This window comes from Pan troglodytes, chromosome 13 (genome assembly GCF_028858775.2).
Source record: "Pan troglodytes isolate AG18354 chromosome 13, NHGRI_mPanTro3-v2.0_pri, whole genome shotgun sequence".
NCBI lineage: Eukaryota > Metazoa > Chordata > Mammalia > Primates > Hominidae > Pan > Pan troglodytes.
In genome coordinates, this window is record NC_072411.2 from 107,965,009 (window position 1) to 107,986,720 (window position 21,712).

At 46.6% G+C, this 21,712-nt stretch overlaps 1 protein-coding gene across 7 annotated transcripts in view; it reads left to right on the forward strand.

Annotated features, from left to right (window-relative positions):
• NRP2 (neuropilin 2) overlaps window positions 1-21,712 on the forward strand; it is a 115,379-nt gene that overhangs the window by 56,487 nt on the left and 37,180 nt on the right. For all 7 annotated transcript variants that reach the window (XM_016950360.4, XM_001136720.7, XM_016950363.4 and 4 more), the window contains 5 exons: window positions 1,540-1,684; window positions 4,226-4,575; window positions 6,794-6,938; window positions 10,781-10,897; window positions 13,890-14,030. In XM_016950360.4, the coding sequence (XP_016805849.2) occupies window positions 1,540-1,684; window positions 4,226-4,575; window positions 6,794-6,938; window positions 10,781-10,897; window positions 13,890-14,030 (898 nt within the window). The remainder of the gene's footprint in view (window positions 1-1,539; window positions 1,685-4,225; window positions 4,576-6,793; window positions 6,939-10,780; window positions 10,898-13,889; window positions 14,031-21,712) is intronic.

A 21,712-nucleotide genomic window follows, 5' to 3' on the forward strand; every position in this document is an offset into this window, starting at 1 on the left:
AGGAAATAGGGCTGTTAAATGATGGAGTTCACAGTTCACGGGGAAGAAAGGACTGTGTTGTCAATTGGCTGTAGACTTCTGTGCTGCTCTTTGCCATTACTCAAAGCCATTCTAAGGTGGGATTATAAACTCACACGGGGAACACATCACTGGACAGTGACCCTACCTCCATTCAGCCCATGCCTGGAGACTTTAAGGGCCCCATGACTCCCAGCCACCAGCATAAACACTGCAAACGTGTTAGAAGAAACTATAAGCTTAAAACCTAAAAACTTGGCAAGGATGTTGGATCCAGACAGGCATCTCTGAGCCTCAGTTTCCTTATCTAATGAAGTGGAGATAAGAATATCTACCTTCTGGGGTACTATAGATATAATTGTTTATACTCAAAGATATTTTGTTGCATCTGGCTGAAAAGTCTTCAAATATACCAGTTTCCCCAGTTCTCTTGTCCCAGCCCTGTTGGTGCCCCCAAACACTTGGCATGGTCTGAATATCAGGAGCCGAAACATCTAGTTCTCCTAAGCAGGAGAAGTCGCTGATGGTTGCAGAGTTGGCTGTAAGTAGATTTACAGAGTCCCTTGGTTGTTATAGCTATGACAGATATGATTTAGAAGTGATGGTTGGTTAGTTGGTTTTTCCCTCTACCCTTGTTCGGGAAAACCAAGGGAAACTCACATATACTTTGCTCTAGTTACTTTTTTTTTTTTTTTTTTTTTTTTTGAACAGAGAGCACAAAAAAGCATAAGGTCCATATGGCAGTTATTGATCTGGGCCATCTGGAAAGCCAGGACTTGCTCCCACCATGTAGGATCAGAAGCTGTTCCAAAAAGCCTTCCTTCCCATAAGAGATGTATTGGTCAGATGGGGACAGGGATGGATTTCATTACAGGGCGGGACTACAGTGAGAGGAAGCTGGAGCAGGACTCTGAAGGACTGTCTGCAACCCTGACCCTGCCACAAAGATCAGAGAGAACCAAGAAAGTGTTGATTGACGCAGGGCCATTGTAGGTAGAGGGTGCCCGTCATCATCTCGTCTGCTCATGGGTGGAATGGCATCAAGTAACTAACAAAAACAACCGTGAAGCACTTTGCAATTAGAAAATGCTCTGCAAATATTCCTAGGTGCCTGCAACATGAGGAAGAGGGAGTGTCAAGTTCAAGCTAGTGAGTGAGGTCTGGTAGCCCTAAAAGATGATATTTTTACTTCATTTTAAACAGATATTCTACTTTTCTCTTTCTTCCTTAGCTTCTCAAGTGTTTTCCTTCTTCTGCCTGCTCTCAGCCTGGAGGCAAAATTTTCCTTCCCTCTAAAAGTTTCTGGGAAGACCACTGATAATTTTCAAGTAGAACAGTGTGAGAAATTAATTTTTTTTACAGTGTTTCTTTAAAAAGCCCAAAACAACATACCCACTGATTATTTTTAAGCTTGAGGGAAAGAAAATTTGACAGAACTTTCCCATCCCCTTCAAAGACTGCTCAAGTGGCTAAACTACAAACAGCGGTTTCAATAACATGGTTTTGCCTCTTACGCTACAGGTATTTCAAGCCAACAACGATGCAACTGAGGTGGTTCTGAACAAGCTCCACGCTCCACTGCTGACAAGGTTTGTTAGAATCCGCCCTCAGACCTGGCACTCAGGTATCGCCCTCCGGCTGGAGCTCTTCGGCTGCCGGGTCACAGGTGAGGTGGAGGCTCCAATGAGGTTGGGGTGCTGACTGAGTCCTAGGCTCTGCTCCCTTTCAACTCTCTGCAAACAGCATGACTGCACCACATGACCTTCCCAGAAAGACTGGCTCAAGGACTCAAGTCCTACCAGAGTTTGTCTTTTCATTCATTCATTCAGTATACATTTATTAAGCATCTACGATTTCTATTAACAGCTAACATTTACGGAATGCTAACTAGGTACAGATGCCATTCTAAGCACCTAAGATGTAACATATTTTATTATCCTTATAAGGACTCTATGGGTATTATTCTCCTCACTTTACAGATGAGGAAACCAAGACTTAAAGAGCTAGGTCACTCACCAGTAAGTGGTAGAGCCATGGTTTGAATCTAGGCAGTTTCAGTCCAAAGCCCTTGCTTTCAAATAACACTCTCTGCTGCCTCAACCGGGGGCCAAGAGCTGTGCATGGTGCTGTGGACACAAAGGTGGGCACAACAGACTCTGTTCTGTGTGGGCATATGGACAAGTTGGGCAGACATACTAATAAACTCATAAATAAATATAAAATCAAAACTATGATCAATGTCTGGACATAGAGGCTTATGGTCCTTGGAAGTACATCGTAGGGGATTTGACCCAGCCTAGGAGCTCAAGGAGGACTTCTTTGAGGAGGTGATGATTGAGGTGAGGTTAGAAGGCAAATAACAGACATTACCTGGTGAAGAAGGGAGGGAAAGTGCACCAGGCAATGGTCACAGCTTTCTCAATGGCACGGTGGCAAGAGGGACCAAAAGAGGAAGTGAGGAGCATGGACACGGCTTGTGGGCTGAAACCCAAGGCATGTAGATTGGAGAAGACCAGAGTGGGAGTTGGGACATTATAGGAGGCAATGCAGGGGGTGCAGATGGGAGGTGATGATGGCTGGATTAGCCCCAGAAATTTATGGACAGACCAATCCCCTTTATCTTGTGGGCTCAGCCCAGGGCAGGCAAGTTGCCTCTTTGACCCGGAAGTGTTTTCAGTGTACATCCATCCACGTGCCTTTCCCCTAATCATTCCAGCTCTGACAGGGAGTGCTCCAAGGTCTGACCCTGTTTGAGGTTTCTAGTTAAAACACCTTGTGTTTGTACAGTCTCTGCATCTCCACATGCCTTTCTTGTTTATCATCTTGCCTACACTTTCTAACAACCCTGTGAGGTAAGGTGGGCCAGGGACTGATAAGGAAACCAAGACTCAAAGAGGCTAAATAGCTTGCCCAAAGTCATTCAACTAGGAGGTGACAGAGCCAGGATCTGCACCCACATTTTCTCAATTCAAATTCTCTGCTCTTACCACATTTACACAAAGACCCATTTTCTTCTAATGGGATCAGTTTATGCTAATCCTGTCTAGGGGACTATTTTCTGTCCCTTCCCTGTTGCTGTTCCAGGATAATCAGCAAAGATTTAGGTAGAGGTCATTCTCTGGAAGATTGAAAGGAGAGAACCAGTGATTTTGAAGAAGGGGAACAACCTGGAGGATCTTTTTTATCCATAGCTCAGTTTGCAAGTATGAAATGCACATTGACTATAGACCCTGCCTTGCCTGACATCATTTATTCATGCATTCTCCACTCAATCATTTGTTCCACACATCTGATGTGCCAGGCACACACTGGGAATGGGACATAGAGACAGGAACAAAACAGATGGGGTCTCTGACATCGTAGAACTTTCAGGCTAGTGAGCAAGATAGATAATAAACAAATGCAAGTACTGGATAAACTAGAATGTGCATATGAAGGAAAAGAACAGGGGGCTCTGAGGGAAACCAATTTAGTGAGGATTGAAAATTTGGGAACAGCTTTTCTGTGGATATGACACTTGAGCTTGGGGGTAAGAAAATGTTAGTCTGGGGGTGACTGAAGGGAAAAGCATTTTGGGTCATGGGAACAGCATGTGGGAAGGATCCAAGGCAGTAAAGAGCAGTTATTTGGGAAGTAAAGACCTGATACTGATGCCAGGAAAGTTTCCTTCTACTTGGCAAAACAATTACTAGGAAATAGTTCAATGTTTAGCTCAGTTCCCCTGTTCTCAGTGTCCCTGATAGGGTCAGTGGGGACTAGTGTCATCAACAGGGATGTGCAGACACACATTCTGAGAGTCCTTGGTTAGAGCTGTAAGCACAAATAGTTAATGGCCATTGGATACTTAAATATGCCAGGCACCGTCCTGTGAGCTCTTAGTAACTAACAGAATCCTTGCAACAGCCCTCAAGAGGTAGGCACCTCTATTAGCTCCCCTTTAGATCTAAGGAAACTGAGGCAAAGAGCAATTAAATAATTTGCCCAAGGCCCTCTGACTAGTAAGTGGCAGAGTGAACATGAACACAGGCAGTCTAGCTCTGAGTCCAGGCTCTTAACCACAGTGCTGTACACATTCACCATGCAAAGAAATTAGTGCTGACTTAGTATTTGACAGTTGGGCTCTTTTGCAGCTCCCTTCTTATAGGGGGTGGTCCCTGGTTAGCAGGTGTCAGCCATGACCTCTTGTATCTTCCTCTCCTCTCTGCAGATGCTCCCTGCTCCAACATGCTGGGGATGCTCTCAGGCCTCATTGCAGACTCCCAGATCTCCGCCTCTTCCACCCAGGAATACCTCTGGAGCCCCAGTGCAGCCCGCCTGGTCAGCAGCCGCTCGGGCTGGTTCCCTCGAATCCCTCAGGCCCAGCCCGGTGAGGAGTGGCTTCAGGTAGATCTGGGAACACCCAAGACAGTGAAAGGTGTCATCATCCAGGGAGCCCGCGGAGGAGACAGTATCACTGCTGTGGAAGCCAGAGCATTTGTGCGCAAGTTCAAAGTCTCCTACAGCCTAAACGGCAAGGACTGGGAATACATTCAGGACCCCAGGACCCAGCAGCCAAAGGTAGGCTGTTCTTGGAGGCCTCTGTAACGTTACCCTCAACAGGGAGGCTAAGTGTGGTACAGGGAGTTGAGACTGACGATGTCCCATCTAAACAGTCGTCATCCAACTCCTGAAATCCAATAAAACAAATATCGTTTGAGAGATTACTTTGTGCCAGGCACTGTGCTAAATACCTTATTTCTGACTCTTTTGTTTGTTTGTTTGTTTGTTTGTTTGTTTGTTTTTGAGATGGAGTCTCTGTCACCCAGGCTGGAGTGCAGTGGCCTGTTCTCGGCTCACTGCAACCTCCGCCTCCAGGGTTCAAGCGATTCTCCAGCCTCAGCCTCCTGAGTGGCTGGGATTACAGGTGCCCGCCACCACACCTAGCTAATTTTTGTATTTCTGGTAGAGATGGGGTTTCACCATATTGGTCAGGCTGGTCTCGAACTCCTGACCTCAAGTGATCCACTTGCCTTGGCCTCTCAAAGTGCTGGGATTGTAGGCATGAACCACCGCGCCCGGCCTGGACTCTTTTTTAATCGTTACGACATCTGTGCAAAGTAGATCTTTTTGTCACTCCCATTTTAGAGATGATAAACTGACACTTGATATCATGCCCAGGGTCACACAGTTCACCTGTGATAGAGCCGATTCAGAAACTGGAAGTCTGACTCCAAAGTCCAGATGCCTAACCCCTACTGAACACTGCCTTTTTATAAAGTTCAACACTCTTTATACACTCTTTCAGATAAAGTCTCCTTGAAATTGGCCAGACATCTAAAGGGGATGTGGTTTTTGGAAGCCAAGCTATAGAAACTAGAGGTTGACTTCCAAAAATAACGATGTTTTTCTGAATGTCGCTGCATTCCTTTGTATTCTCCTAGTTTTGACTGCTTAGATCTTTCCGGCCTCTCAAACTGAGGCAAGGGAGAAGCAAGAGAAACTCACCCCGAGCCAGAAGCTCAGGCCAGTACAGCCTACTCCCCTGCCACCAGAGTGAAGGTCAGCCTTCAACACAGACACAAGGAGCCCCAGAAGGGGAGGAGACGTCATACCTCTGTCCCTCCCCAGATCAGTCTCCTGGCAGGCCAGGCTCTCTGATTCTTATCTCTAGTTACCCCTTGTTTTTCTCAAAAGAACAGGTCCCTAAAAAAGGAGGGCGTTTGCATGTCTCGGGGCCACCTTTGCTAAGCAAATGTTTCCATTCTGAATACAGCGGCAAGAGTTGGGTTGGAGGTTTTGCAATGCTGAGGTAAACTCCCAGCTCTCAACTCCAGAGGCTTAGAAAGGCTCAGGGCTTGGTAACTGGAACCTTGCATCGATGGAGCAGAAGTTGGACCGCAGGCTTCCCCAGGGAGAGCTGAGCCTGGTTTTTCTTGGGAAAGAAGTTGATCTTTGCCATTGTGGGAGACAGCCCTATCCGAGACAGTGCTTCTGGTTCAGAATTGTGGACGCAGGGCATCCTGAAAACTGGAGTGGTCCTGCTGAATTTCTGGGGGCTAATCAGCTGCAGGCCCTGGCCACCCACTCCTGTCCTTCCCCCGGATGAGTGTCTCCAAGTGTACTCTAGGCTGGTCCTCCACCCAGCTCCACCAAAGCAGCCCCCTGCTCCCCGCATCATCAGTTTTATGTACTGGGGCTCCGTGTGAGGTTTCTTTTGACAGGAGTGCTTTCCCTAAACAAAGGTTTGGGAAACAGTCTAAGACTATCGATGTGTGACCAGAAGACAGTGTCATTGGCCTAGGGGTCATTTTCCCGTAAGGTTCTCAGTGAGCTAGGAACTATCAGTCAGCTTGGGTTACCTCAATGGAGGCTTTCATGCATTAGAAAAAGAAGTGTCCCTTTCCCTGTAGACCAGGAATTCAGAACGGTCAAAGATCGCCCAAACTGCCTTCCCCGCTCTCTAGCCAAAGTCAGCTGAAAACGCAGTTGGAGCCAAATTCTTCCCCAGATACTCCATTTTAGTCGCCAGGTAAAAGACACAACCTGGAAATTGCCACCTTTGTTTACTTCCTATTTTCCATAATTCTGGGTCCCTAACCACCTTCCAAATGAATAAAATCCTTGGTCTGAAAATGAAGCTCGCGTGGATCAGAATGTCCCAGTGACCAGGAATCAACTAGGAAGCTGCCTTCCTAGCAGGACGTGCGGGGCAGGGAGGAGAAGGGGAAGGAAAGGGAAGAAGGTGATAGGGACTGGGTCCCACACCAGAAGGGCTGAGTGGCCTCTCTCCCTGCAGCTGTTCGAAGGGAACATGCACTATGACACCCCTGACATCCGAAGGTTTGACCCCATTCCGGCACAGTATGTGCGGGTATACCCGGAGAGGTGGTCGCCGGCGGGGATTGGGATGCGGCTGGAGGTGCTGGGCTGTGACTGGACAGGTAAGATGACATTTCCTCCTCTTTGCATCTCACCCACATGGTCCTCTGACCCTGGCATCCCACGAGGCCCTGGGAGGGCTGTGGAGGGGGCAGCCATCCCAGGAGCTGGAAATGCTGCAGATCCCTGCCGTGTTCTCCTGCCTCAGACCACGGGTACTGCAGCCTCTGGACTTGGGACAGTTTCTCAAGGGGTGTACTTTGTCTTTTTTAAGGGATCATTTCAGTTCTCCAACCCGAGTCTCTCAAAAACAAATCATAACCACACACCACCCACCCAAATTCAATTAGACCCTGGCTCTTCAGGCCAGAGGGCTGTGGCTGTTGATTTAGGGAAGAAAAAAACCCCTCATGATAATAAAGTAATCGGTTTATGTCTGAATCTGGCCTCCAGATGTCAGTGGCTAAGAGACTTCATTTTCATTTCGGAGCCACATCTGTAAAAGGCATTTATTTGCTCAGGAGGGACCCTGTTGCAGGGAGCTGATGGGGGCAGGACTCCTTCTCATTGTCCTGCTCATTCCTGCCAGGTGGCCCAGGCCTTGGGGAACACCTCTCATTATTCCAAATGAGGGTGAGGCCCACGGAGGGTGCCCAGCCTTCCTGGTTTCCGAGGGAGGGCCCTGCCCTTCTGAGTCAGGCCCTACCTTCCTTTCCTTGGGGCACCAGCCCTCCTCCCTCAGCAGAGCTGGCACCAGATCTTACCCAGAGCTCACTCACTGCCTGCCAAAAGGAGTTCGTGGGAGCCACTGGGGCTCAGGGACTGAGCCTGATGCCAGCAGGAGCAGCCACCAGCCTGAGCTATCCTGCCCTCCTCCGCCAGGGCCCCAGGTATCCCCATTTTCCTATCTGTGCCGTACCTGTCACTGGCTCAGCCGGCAGGATGGCATGAAGGATTAATAAGGGCATGTCGGAGAAGTGCTTTTGGCTCCCAGGGAGAAAAATGCTGCCTGTATGCTGGCTACAGCAGCGCAGAGGAGCCCTGTTGAGGCACACGGGCTGGGAATTGGGCCCAAATTAGCCTCCTCACTTTTGAATTGAAGGCAGCCCCAGCGAACACATCTTCATAGGAAGACACTTAACTCCCCATTACCTGGGGTTGAGGCCAAAGTTCCCTGCAGCCTGCTAAACGTGTGTCACCTGTCCTCTCACAGGTGCAGAAAACCTCCCCCCGATACAAGCTGGCTTCATTTATGTGCCCTGGAATCAGGGGCTCAGCGCTGTAGGGGATCCAGGAGCTCGTAAGCCAGTGGCTTTCACACATTTCTGCCCATGATACACAATTTAAAATAATTTTCCTTCACAACCCGCTTCACTTATAAGCACTCACACACAGTGGTGTATACGGGGGGGTACAGTGTATGGGTAAGTGCTTGGACTCTGGAGACAGACTGCCAAGTTCAAGTCCTGCCCCTGCCATTTGCTGGCTGCATAACCTCAGGAAAGTTAGTCTCTCAGCGCCTTGGTTATCTTAGCTGAAAAATGGAGAGGACAATAGTCTGTCTACCCCATAGGGTCATTGTGAGGATTAAATGAATGAATGGATGTGAAATACTTAGACTACTGCCTGGCACCCAGCAAACCTGTTATGATAAATAACTGTAACTGAAACAAAAGGTTCCCAAAGCAATGGTCATCTTAACCATGGAAGTGCACTCCAAAATATTATAGTCGATATGTTTTAAATGCTAGTCATGACCTATTCGATGGATTCCACAACCCAATGATGAGAGTGATGCGTGGTTTGGGAAATATCACAGACCTGGGCCAATTCCTCTTTCATAGACAAGGAAACAGCCCCAGAAGGTAGAAGTCACTTGCCAGAGGTCACTCAGCTGGATGAAGTCCACCTCATTCTTCCCCCCATCCCTTGCCCTTCGGTGCCATGCCCTCCCAGTCTGGCCAGTGGGACAGTTGCTAATGACCTCTTTCCTTCATTGCTCCCCAATCCCAACATGCCCCAAATTACACGGGTGATGGTCAGCGACAGGTTTCTTATTTCAAAGCCCTGCCAGGCCATTCCTTGGAAGATCAGAGTTGAGGAGCGTTCCCCTCTGCCCAGCCTCCTTTCCTTTGAAGTCTCTGACATCTGGTTTCAATTTCAGGGGGAGCGTTGCTGTTTGATGGGCAGTTACCTTGGAGCACCCAGTACAAACATAGTACAAACAGTATAAACACCGAGGCCTCCGTGCCCGCCGTTCCTCCACTTTCATTTACACGCCCTGCCCTCTGGTGCCTCATTGGCCCCTGGGTTTAACATTCTTTACACCTATCAGCTGACCCATTTTGCTACCTAACATTTCCAGAAACTGTTCTCCATAGGTCACGTGGCTATGTTTGCTTTTCGAATTTCCATCTGTTTCTCACACTCATCTTCGGTTCACTTCTTCATCCCTATCCCAAAGGATAACAGGAAAAATAATGGGCTGGGCTGAGCTGCTGCAGCTAAATACTTTGGCAGGGCTGCTTCACCTGTTAGTTGGTTTGTTTGTGTTTCAAATAATTATGTTTTGCCTTACTGCCCCATAGTTTGCTTTACAATCGAGTTTCTATGACACAGTGACAAATTTGAACTTACAAATTAGGACGCTTCAAGGTTATTTGCTATTTACTGTGAGCAAAAGGCAGACACAGCAAAGGGAAGTATGAAAGGTTATGTGCGTAGTATTTAATAGCAGAAAGGTGGGAAGCCGACCGTGAAAAAGCTATTCAGCGTATTTAGCAATTTCCTCCAGCTCCTGGCTTTATTAAATGGTATCCTGAAGGGTGCCTGACAAAGGCGCCTAATCACATACAGTAGTGCAAAGGAGCATGTATAGAGATGAGAGGGACAAGGCACTGGCATCCTGTTGGAGGACAGCTCTGGGATGAAGACACCACCCCAAAACACATGGACTTGAGCACCAGTTTCCAGAACCCCTTTCACCCCACCCAGGGCCTGACTCATAGCTCCATTCACTCCCTCAATAGTTGCTGAATGAATGACGGGCATGAGCAAATAAGCAAATGAATAGGTGAATGAATCACCTAGAGCTGAGGTCAAAACCCCCTGCCTGCAGCCAGGTTTGGCCTAGCCAGGGTTCATTGTGTGCTACTTAGTATAACATTTTTAATAAGTTGCCAACATGTAGAGTCTGGAGATTTTACTTAGGGATTTTTGCTTTCGTGTTGGGGGAAGGAAAGGGGGAAAGATTTGGAAGACCTGGCCTGGCCACACTGGGCCACCTCCCCTCCAGGCCCCAATCTGCTGGAGCCAGTCATGGAGGCCACCTTTAAACCAGGCATGTAAGATCCCAGCTTTCACCACCTCCTCTCTCTCCAACCTTCCCCTGCCCTCACAACCACATCTGCTTTCCTCACTTACAGTAGGTGTTTGGATCCAGGAAACACTTGAGCTTGCCACACCCTGACCTAAAGGCATAGCCCCAAATCACTTTCACCATGTGGAGTCTGAGCCTCTTTAAATCCATATTCCCGTCCATCCAGTTTTGTGCAAACATGAGCCAGAGTGTGCTTTGGTCCTTCCTTGGAGTCAGCGTCGCCTGTCGCCCCCTCCATTATTGTCTCGTGGCCTTTTGTGCTAAACTCGGGGCCTCTGCTGTGGAGTAAAGAATGTGGGTTTGTGTCCCTACCTCTGTCACTGCTGGTTCTGCAACCCAGGACCATTCTCATTCTACTATGGCGATGCCCCTGACTTCACTGACAGCACACAGACATGACTTCAGAGTTTCGTGCACATGTGTGCATCTTCTTTCCCTTCTCTAGAGATGTTTGGCATCTTCCTCCTGCTGGGTTGCAACACAGGCTGCTACAGCATTCTCTTATCTTCCTTTGCCCTTACACAGACTCCAAGCCCACGGTAGAGACTCTGGGACCCACTGTGAAGAGCGAAGAGACAACCACCCCCTACCCCACCGAAGAGGAGGCCACGGAGTGTGGGGAGAACTGCAGCTTTGAAGATGGTAAGCACAAATTGCATCCAGATGGCATGGGTGCAGACTAGTCAGAGTGGGAGCTGGCCTGTGGCTGGACAGGGACCTAGGGGTCCCCCAGATCAGAGATCCAGGGGATCTCAAGGAAGTGGTAAGAGAGGTGGGGGCACTTAGGGGTTTGGGGCAGTGGCTGTTTACAACCAATGTAGAAGCATTTGGATAGTGTAACAACCAGTACAGCCCTACTGGTGTGAACCCACTAGACATCAGGTGAGACAAGGATGACTCCAAAGAGAACTCCTCTTTTGAGGAGTCTCATTTGTTAAGCCCTCACTATCTTGCTTGTCTGCTAAAGGAGAACCATTCTTATCCTTAGAATTCACAGCTCTGATAGTTTTTCCTGTTAAGCTGTGTGTGTATGCTACAGCCAAGTGAAGATACGGCAGTCATCTGGATGATGGAGCGCGATAGTTGAGTTAATCCAGCAGTTACCTGTGACTTAATTGTGTTTCCCTGTGTCTTTCACCACCACCAATTTGAGAAAGTGTAACAGTGATGATTCTATAAGATAGTGCACTGTATCCTCTATAACTGGAGTGCAGATCAGAGACAAAGGCGGAAATGTAAAAAGGCATCTTCAACCGTTCCCTCAAAACTCAGGGGCTCCGCATTTCTGGATGGGTCCCATCACATGGGAAATTCCTTTCATTTATCTTCGGAGTATATCCAAGTTAGATAAAAACAATAATTGGCAGAATCCAAAAGTCAGTCACATTTTAAATCGTACTGCTAAAGTCACCAAGTATGAGGACATTTATAAGAAACCACAAATTTTGGAACACCTGGCATTTTGGCTAGAACGTTAAGCTTGACAGCCTCAACTTACAGTAAATTACTGATCATTATTAAATGTTCATTAAACAAAATGAGGGAAGATTGGCAAAGAGACTAGAGAAGTGATGGGGACATAAAGATATAGGTAGATGGCAAAATCTGTGGAACCTGCAAGCACAGCCGTGTGACAGTTAGAGGAACTGCACTGATGGAGTGGATGACTCCAGAAAATGGCTACAAAGAAGAATGGGAGGAAAGCCAAGAATAAATGCTAAAGTTATGTGACTGAAAAAGCAATAATTTAATGCATATGCTTTGGGGATTGTGCTTTCATATTATTGTGTGGGTGGGGGACACTGTTGGTCGGGGTTAGTTGAATACAGAATTCTGACATTTTAATGAACTTGTTTTTGTTTTATGGAGAGAAGAAGGAGACTTGGAGAATCTTCCAAGACGTGTTTCAGATAGTTTGAGAGCCAAAAGTGGAATGCATAGGGAGTTAACATATGATATTGGATTTACAGAGTTAGCTTGTTGGGGGACCTGGAGTGGGGGTTCTAGCTAAATGACAATCAAAGGAAAAATTAAGGGTTCTGCTGCAAAATTTCAGAAGTTTATTTTTAATATGATTTTCCCGTTTCTAGTGGTTTGTTTCATTTGAGGTTTCTTTGATGGTTCCTCCCTTTTCTTTTTGCAAAAGTTTTTTTGTAGAATTTGGTTCCTGAGATACAGTATACATGTAAACATCACAGAGGATTTATGCTATATTGAATTACTTCATATTTTTGAAGAGAAAAATAGAAATTCAGAAATTGTCAGGAGAAGGGGTGGTAAAGGCTAAGGGCTGACTTTTCCAAGCCACAGGTTGATGCTTCTGTAATAGATTCCATGTGTCTCTTCTAAACTCAAGCTGACTTTGGCCAAGGGTGGGCAAACATTAAATATCCTGTCCTGGAAAGGGAAGGCATTTACAGGGCCTGGTGGCAATCTTCCTCCTCCCTCTGACGCCAGCAGTGCCCTTCCCCCCATGAGGTGAGCCCTCCTCACCTCTAGGATGAGTAATTTGTTTCTACCAGTCCGTGGCTCCCTTTAGACTTCCTAACCTGCATTCTAAGCCTTCCCCAGGGAAATTCCTCTCTAAGAACCCTGGGAAGGGAAGTGAGAAGGGCAGAGACCCCACTTTCTCCCTGCTACCAACATTAGCCAACATTTTTGCGCTGTCTCCGCAGGCACTGCCGGCAAACAACCAAATTTGGGTTCCCATTTCCTCTTTCCCCACGTCCACCCCACCCCCACTTAGTCACACATGTGGCATTAGCTCATACTGGATTTTTGGAGCTGGGTGGAACCTCAGAAGAAACTCTCTTGGTTCTGTCTTCAGGCTCAGGCAGGTGAACCATCAAAGCAGACAGGACACCACTGTGTCATTAGTTCCTGGATTCCCATAGGGAAAGCATTCTCTGCCTCCCGGGGTCGCAGCCTCCAGGGATTCAGCATTATGGGAAATTATCTTTCCTCCTGGCCAGCACTGAGCTGAGAAGCTGGCTGGTCTGGTCCCTTCGATTTGCTCTTACCATGCCAAATTTCCCACCGGGCATACCTCCCCATGGAGATGCTGGACTGTCCCAGTCTTCAGAAATAGAGACGGATCACAAAGAGGTGAAGTGTAGCAAACAAGCCTTCCTTGTTTCTGAGGTCACTTTCTCCTCACTGGGCAGAACCTCCCAGGGATTTCAGTCTCTCTGGATGCTAATGGGCTGCCCCATCTCCTCTGAGAGCCAGGTTGGCAGGAGATGAGATAATACTTTTTTTGGGAGCCAGCCTTCCACCAGGGCACTGGGGAGACATTCTTCTCTGGCATTTAGGGAACAGCAATTTTCACATTTGTCTGCTCTCTGAGGTGGACAGAAGAGGCTGATTAGAGCCTGAAGCCATTTGGTGGCCTCATTTATAATTGCTTACTATGGGAACCACTGGCAGACTTGGCTTTCATGCCTGGGAAGGATGAGACCAAAGCCTGACCCGAAAGCCAGCGATCGCCAAGATGAGTTAAATGAATAAGCAAAGGAAGCCACTTCTTTCTCTGCTCTCCACTCAGGCCTTGCCAGCCATTTAAATAGTACCACTGTGGCTGTTCTCTGAACCCATTTCATTTGCCTTCCTTTGGGTTATTGTTTTCCCCTTTTAGACAAAGATTTGCAGCTCCCTTCGGGATTCAACTGCAACTTCGATTTCCCCGAGGAGCCCTGTGGTTGGATGTATGACCATGCCAAGTGGCTCCGGACCACCTGGGCCAGCAGCTCCAGCCCGAATGACCGGACATTTCCAGGTAAGCCAGCTGTGAGTGAAGAGATGAAAGAGTTAAGGCTAGCCTGTTCCACATACTTCAACTCCAGATTCCCTTACAAGCTTCATAACTTCCCACCGCACAGCAATCCTCTATTCTTTGCCCACAAACCACCACAGTCTTTGCTCAAGACGTCACCTCAAAGAATAGCCAGTTGGTGGTTCCCAGCCTCTCTTGTGATTACAGCACAGCCTGGAAGCTGGGAGGGAGAGGGGGAAGCCAAGATAGAAGAAAGAGGAGAAAGAAAGAAGGGACAATTGGGAGGCCCTAGGAGATGGGGCGAGTCAGTGTCCTCTTGTTCCCATAGCGAGCACCCACTGCTATTATCACAGAGCCCCTTGTCAACTTCGAGCTGGGTACAGTTCCTAAAATGGCTCATTGGGAGATGACTGGCCTTGAGTTTGATTTATACATCTCTGAGGGTGCCCTTGCTTCTACACCAAGTCAATTTGAGGGACCAAAATGCTGCCACACCCTTGGGTATCTAGCAGAGCTGCCTGGCACTTGGCCTCTAGAAGAGTATTGCTGTAAGTCCTGGATACATTGTTAAGCCCACCATTTTAGTTTCAGAAAGCCAGATTTCAGAAGCTTCTCCTGGCACTGCTGACAAGAAGGGGTTGCCTCTATCCCTTCTAAACAGGTAGCAAGAGTTGTCTGCTATCTCCACTGTTACGTGCTTTCACAGCAGTATGATGGTGAATGTTTAACAATAGGCTTTTTAGGGATTAAAAAAAAACCTGCTTTTTAACGTTTGTCACTTTCAGTGGTGTAAATACCCTTACCATAGCTGAGCTTAAGCTACCAACACAACATCAATGGAGATGGAGTTGAGAAGTCAGTAAGAGAGCATTATATAGTTTTTTTTTCCATTGTGCAAATACAGTAGACAGAAATGACTCCAGAAGTATAGCTACTGATAAAATGTATTAAGATAACTAGCAAGTGTTGAGTTTGGGGATTTGTTACCTTTGTTTTTTAATACAATTTATTGAATTATAGCTTTATATAATTTAATTTTTACTAATGAATACATTTAACAACTGGCTTGCAAAACACTTGACAAGCAGCTCTCACAAGCTGGTACACCTTGGCTCTAGCACAGCACTGAGTGACTTTGAATTCTCCTGTACTTCTGGCCTGGACCTGAGACCTCCATAAGCACTGGAGAGGAGAGGGGTGAATTCTGGAAATTTAGTAGATCAGTTTGCCAGGGTACAATAGGAAAAGGCTAGAAAATAAAAGAGGGAAAGGGACCTTCCCTTCTGCAGGCTTCCTTAGAACTGCTTCTCACCCCAAGCACTGGCGTGTCCCTTCTTCCCGGTGGGGGCAGTGGGACAGATGCTAGGAGAACACTCAGAGCTGGCCTCCTGACACAGTCCACACTTGCTTCCCCGGAGGGTCACAGTGCCTGATCCGGAGAAAAACATTTTCATATTTCAAGTGTTTATCTCTTCAGCATTTGAGTGCTCAGAGAGATTGATATCTGAAGATCACCACGGCCTCAGGCAAAAGAAGAGAACACTTACCCCAGTCCAGCCTTAATCACCCTCCCTTCTCTGTTCACTGCAATAATGTTTAATTAATATAATGAGCCTCCTGCACGTTGGGAAAAAATACTTATTTTTATAACCCAGCCTGGATTTTTCATTTCATTTCCACTCCTTTGAGACTGCATCCAATTAATTCATGGTTGTTCCCAACCCCCATGTTTTATCTGAATGTAAAGAAGGTTTGTGGGGTCTGTGTAGGTGTGGGTATTCTAGTGTTAATGTGTGTGCATGAGTGTGTTTGTGGTTTCTGTGCATGGGTGTGTGTGTGTGTCTGTGTGGTATGTACCTCAGCAGAGGCGCTTGGAATAAAAGGATATAGCCGGGGTCCTCTGCAGGCTGGGGAGGTTGGCTGGCTCTTATTCAGTGTCTGTCCTCAGGTTCATTCTAATGATTCTGGCCTCCTCCCTTGACTCTTCTAAGCATATTTTCTCTGGGAGTGTCTGAGGGCAGCCCTACCCAGGCCACAAAGCCACCAATTACTGAGTCACAGCTCCAGGGGAGCTTAAGTGACCTCCCTTTGACCCTGGCCTGGACCTCTGTTTCTTCACCCGTTCACCACCGCCTCCTCCTCGTCCAGTCCTGGCCTTCACCCGAAAGCCCCTATGGTTGACTTTTGCTACTGGTTGGGAATTCTAGTCTTTGTCCTCCTTCCAGTTGATTCATTATACCCTGTGGTTTGGGAGGGCTTTTCAGAGCAAGCTCACAAAGTGGGCAGAATTCCAACCTTTGGCTGAATGGATGGGGACAGAGAGAAAATTAGGGCCATAAGGAACTGCTAAATCTAATGTTGTTCCTCCCTTAAGATATTGAAAGGGAAAGTAATTATTTTCCTATTCCAGAGGAATCCCGAAGTTTGGGAAAGTGGCACTTATAACCTGCCTCCAGGAAACAAAATCATAATATTGTTCTCAGAGCCCTTCCCTCTATCCTCTGATGACTTTATGAACCGTTCTCTGTATTTCCCATTTTCCTTCTCCTTACAGAGCTTGATATTGGGCTTTAAGCAGGAGAGGAGAGAAAGCCTTTTCTGTTCAGGGTGGTCCTTACTTCTTCTCCATAGGAAAAAAAAAAAAAAAGGAGGGGGAGGCCCTGAGGGGATTGGGGAGAAGGGAAGCAGCTGGCTTGGTTGGGGGCAGAACAACTGCTAATGGGTTCAGAGCGGCTGGCGCCCACGGAGTCAGCCTGAAAGCCTGTTGTGTGCCACACTTTGCCATCCACAGAGGGGACCGTCCCACTCTTCACGAGCGTGTGCCATATGCTTCATCCCCTGATGAGATAGGCAAACAGAAGTAATGAAATTTAAGAAAGGAGGTGTCTCTGTCAAGTGTGAGGGGCATCAGGGTGAAGAGAAAGGTGGATGGGAGAGGAGCTAGCCGTGTTGAAGTACCCAACACGGGCCCTATGTGGAAACTGCTTACATTCCTTGGATATTTTCTGATTTCATTATTTTCTCATATTTTCTTTCTTTTTTTTTCCCTTTCCTTTTCCTTTTAAGTAAGCAATTAGTTCTGTTCTTTTTGGCCAGTGGTTGCCTAAGGCTGAAAAGCACCCACTGGTTTCATTCCACTGTTTTCGTTTTTCAAGATAGTCTTTCAAGCCCATCAGAATTTCTGTTTTTAGCTCTTTGCTTGTGGCTTAGCTGCCTGGAGTGTGTTCACACCAGCCTCTGGGGACCCTGTTCCAAATTCAGTGACCCCTGCTAGCTGCGGAGGAACACTCAGTGTTCTCTAAGAGGCCACTTTGGCTTTCCTCTGTAGTGACAATGACATAGGAAGCACCCCCTTCCTAGGAGATGGCATGTTTCCTACATTCCCAGGTGCTTTGAACATAGACAGAGTTTTGAGAATGATCAAAGCCCAGCCTTTAAGAACCGAGACAAAAACTCATAGGGCGGGCAGGTATCTAAAGCTGCAGCATTGAATATTGTAGCCATGAGCCATGTGTGGCAATTTTATTTTAATTAATTAAAATGATTACAGCCAAAACTTCGGTTCTGCTGTCCCACCAGCCACATTCCAAGGGCACAGTAGCTACACTGTATTGGTCAGTGCATAGACAGGGCACATCACTGTATACACGGCATCATCACAGAATGTATTGGACAACACTGCTCCAGTGCTTTGGACATTCACATGAGAGCAACCTCCAGGGGCCCTTGATGATTCTTTAGTTCCCTGGTTTTGGTATGAACCAAGAAGCAAGTAATGGAGGGATGTGTCTTCTGTGGGATCCCTTGATGGAGTGTTCAGTGGCTGGTATCTTTATAGCTGTCTCATTCTCCCTCACTAGATAACTACAGTAAAGTAAGCAAGTAACATGGCATTAGATGGTGTAGGAACTATTGCGATTAATCAAAAAGAGCATTGTAAGTAAATATTAATACTAAGTAAGGTCAATAATCATCATCGTTGTGATTGTTGTGTCATTATTATTGTCAGGAATGACACAAAGAAGATGAGGTAAAGGGTACTAGGCCAGGTCAGCTTCAGAATCCTCCAGTGTGTGTTCCCCCTAAATGTGTGCTCTTTTATTCGTGGGTTGGCCTTGTGAAATCTGATTACAGTATTACTTCAATGACTTTCAATCATGAAAGTGATAGAAAGAAAACAAGCGAAGCTGATATTGAACAGAGCTTTGACTGCCTAGTCAAAGCCTATGGGATTGAGGAAACAGAACCTTTACTCTAGGCTCAAAAACAAGCTCAAATGGGAGTAAGTCGAGAATCTTAATGTTAGAAAATACCCAAATTTTACAAACAGTGGCTGGCTATTCCTTCAAATGTAAGAAGTAAGATTGTTAACACCTCACTGGGGCTATTTTGATGCAGACTGAGCCATTGAATGAATTCCGTTAGAGTGGGAGACCTTAGCCATGATTCACGGTGGAGGCGCACACAAGAAGATTAAGTGAAGTGTGGATGGGTATGGTGAGTGGATGGTTGCAGAGAAATCAGAGGAAATAACTGATGAGTGAATTTACTCATAATGGGCTTGATTTTAGACAGTGAGCAAGTGGTGACTGAATTGAAAAGCAACTCTGAGTTCAAAAGATCAGGTGGGACCGATGGCAGCAAACAATCCATTGAATTGCTGTTAGATTGAACTGTCTTCAGAAAGAGGTTGCTGTGGCTTGGCTGGGGCACAGACACTGCGAATCCAGAGACAGAACTTCCTGGGCTCTGGACCATGATAGATAATTAAAGATCAGGAGCAGCTTGGCTAAAAGAAAGCCAATAGTCAAGGAATAATTTCAACTGGAAAAGAAAAGGATAGAGGCCCTTCTTTAAGGAAGGTAGAAAAACATCCCTGGCTTTGTAGAAAAAAATAACCGCAGGAAGAAGCTTTCTTTACCCTTTTTTTTTTCCTGCAAATCATGATTGGTTGAGTCCCCCAGCAGTGTGTGGATTGATAACGAAGGGGCAGAATGACAAGACAGCCTCAATGGCAAAACCTTCATGAAAGCCGGCAGAGTGAAAAAACAGCTCTGGGTAGATTCCTGCAAGGGCTAGGACTGAAACCTTCATGTCCACAAAATGGTCTATTGTAAACCTTGAGAACATCTTGCTAAGTTTATCCAAAGTCAGTGTTTCCCTTAACTGGTTGCTACTTTGAGGACCTTAGCAGAGATAGGCAGACCTTGGAAGGCCAGCTGAGGGCTGACTCATGTTTTAAGCATGGACTATGCAAAGAGACTACATCTCCTACAGCACTAAATATTCTTTCAGATGGTCGTTCTAGTAGGAGGGCAAGATGCTAGCCAGGAGATGTGCGTGTTGGACAGATGGTGTGTTTGGCTTTGTGATAGCCAGGAGGATCAAGCTGGTGATTTATTTCAGGGTTTGGTGAGGTGTAGACACAACTGATTCCATTGCTGTTGGGCCAGTCGCAGTCACGTGTTCACATGACACTTAAGCAGCTGAAGCCAGATGCGGCCGTAAATCGCCAGGTGAAATATCAAGAGACCTTTCCAGAGACAGCAGCAGGTTAAAATGCTGAATGGCCCTGTCCTCTGTACTTCCTCTTCACCCTTTTGAACTCCTGTTGTTCATTCCCAGGCGATTGTTTTCCCTGTATCATTGGCAACAACAGATGTTTTGGGTCAAGGACCCAGCAAAATGCCTCCCAAATATGTCAGGTCCAGGAGGAGAGGGATTGTATCTCTGGGACATTATTTCTTCAATCTCTTTCAGCAATGGAACATATTTCCTTTCCATTGTCTTTTTCTTGGAAGCTGTCCATTGCCGGCATCATAGCCATCAGCTACAAGAACAAGAAGGCAGCTTCCAACAGGCAGGGCTGGTTCTTAGCTGGTCAGTTGTCACGTTCAGGCAACCTCTTGACAATCCAAAGGGCTTTACCTCAAGGTTCAAGTAAATAAAAAAGTAGCCCCCCGCCCCCACCATACCAGCTCTTTTGACGGTCCAAGTAATCAGTAGCCACTGTATACCTAGAACATCTTCTGTGTCTGACAGTGGGGGCCATAAATCGAGAGATTCCAGAAAAACAAACTTCAGTTGCAGCACGTGTTTGATCTCAATATCTATGTGTGGGTGCCATGACTTAAAAGAGCTGAAGCATTTATAATAGCTTGGAAGAAGGGTCAGTGGAAAACCAACACTGCCCTAGAAAGTAGACATTTGAACCATGCCCTAGGAAGTAGACATTTGAAGGGGCAAGGGTTCCTAGGGAAGCAAAGACTACGAGTCTTAATTCTTCACAAGTGAAAATGTCTCTAAGTTGGAAAACAGAAATTGGCTATGCTCCATCAGGGGTAGAAGGAGGAAATGTCTCTAAATGACAGCAGGAAAACTTTAAACTGAATTTAAGAAGTTTCTGATGGTTAGGGTTGTAACCTAGAAAACACACTACAGACGTGGCCTATGGAAACTCCTTTTCTGGAGAATTTAAAGCAAAGGGTGGACAGCTGTTCTTGGATGCTTTTGGTACGGTTCCTCTGGGAGGCAGGACTGGCCTGCCCTAAGATCACTTGAGGTCCCACTCTTGTTCCAGGATCATGTAATATTTTATTTCATCTACTGTGAAGCAACACAAAAGACCTGTGGTGATGGAAAACTTGGGGCCGGCTGGTTTCTGGAGAAAGAGCAGATAAGGGGAACCAGTCTTTTTCCAGAGAACATCTTTACTGCCCTCATGCCAAACATACTTCTTTTTGAGTCTTGGATTGGCCTTCCTGGGTTATTGGTGGTCTTTCTATCGTTTTTGTTTCCAAGTAAAATAAAGGCAAGCATAGGAGGGAGTGTGTAGAGTGATATTAACAGTAATAACTTTTCCTGAGCTCTTAATGTGTCCTTGTTACTGTGCAAAGCACTTTACATGGCTCATTCCATTTATCTTCCCCCAACTCTATGAAGTAACACTGTCTTTGTATCCATTTTACAGATGGAAAGACTGAGGCTTTAAAAGCTTAGTGAGTTAGGCTGGGAGTCCAATCCAGATGAGAAGCTATGCTGTGGCAGGTTTACTGAGTCCAATGAGGATTCAAATCCTACGTCACTCCAATTCTCTGAGCCTCAGTTTCTTTTTGGTGAAAATGGAGAAGATGGTATTTATTTTGCAGAGCTAGATTTCACAGGGAAGGTGACATCAGGGGAGGCAGGTAAAGCCTCCCATGTGATCGTGCACAGGCAGCAGGTGTTCAATGTGTTCATTTCTTTTCCCCTGCTCTTCTTCTCCCTTCCTTGGGCTTTTCCTGGTCTGAGTCATTCCTTCATGATGTCCCTGGTTCTAATCAGGCCTCTGTCAGTGACAGGCGCTTTGCAGCTCAGCATCTCTCTGACTGATGTCTACTGCTAATTCCTTAAATTTACATATCATCTTTCTTCCCTGGAGCTCATAGCACTTAACAGACAAGTGGGGCACAAATGATTTAACGAAGTGAAATCCAGAGGCCTGCTCGTCTGGAGATTCTGCAAACTAGTGGATTAGCTCAGATGTCAGCACTGAATTATGATCCTTCAGCTGCTTGTGCTAAGCATGTCACTAGCATTAACTCCCTGGTCTTGCAATGTTCCCCTAAATCATGCATAGAGATTGTCATTTTATTGTGAGAGGGAGAGGGGAGAGAAGGAGAAAGGAGAGGAGAGGGGAAGGGGCT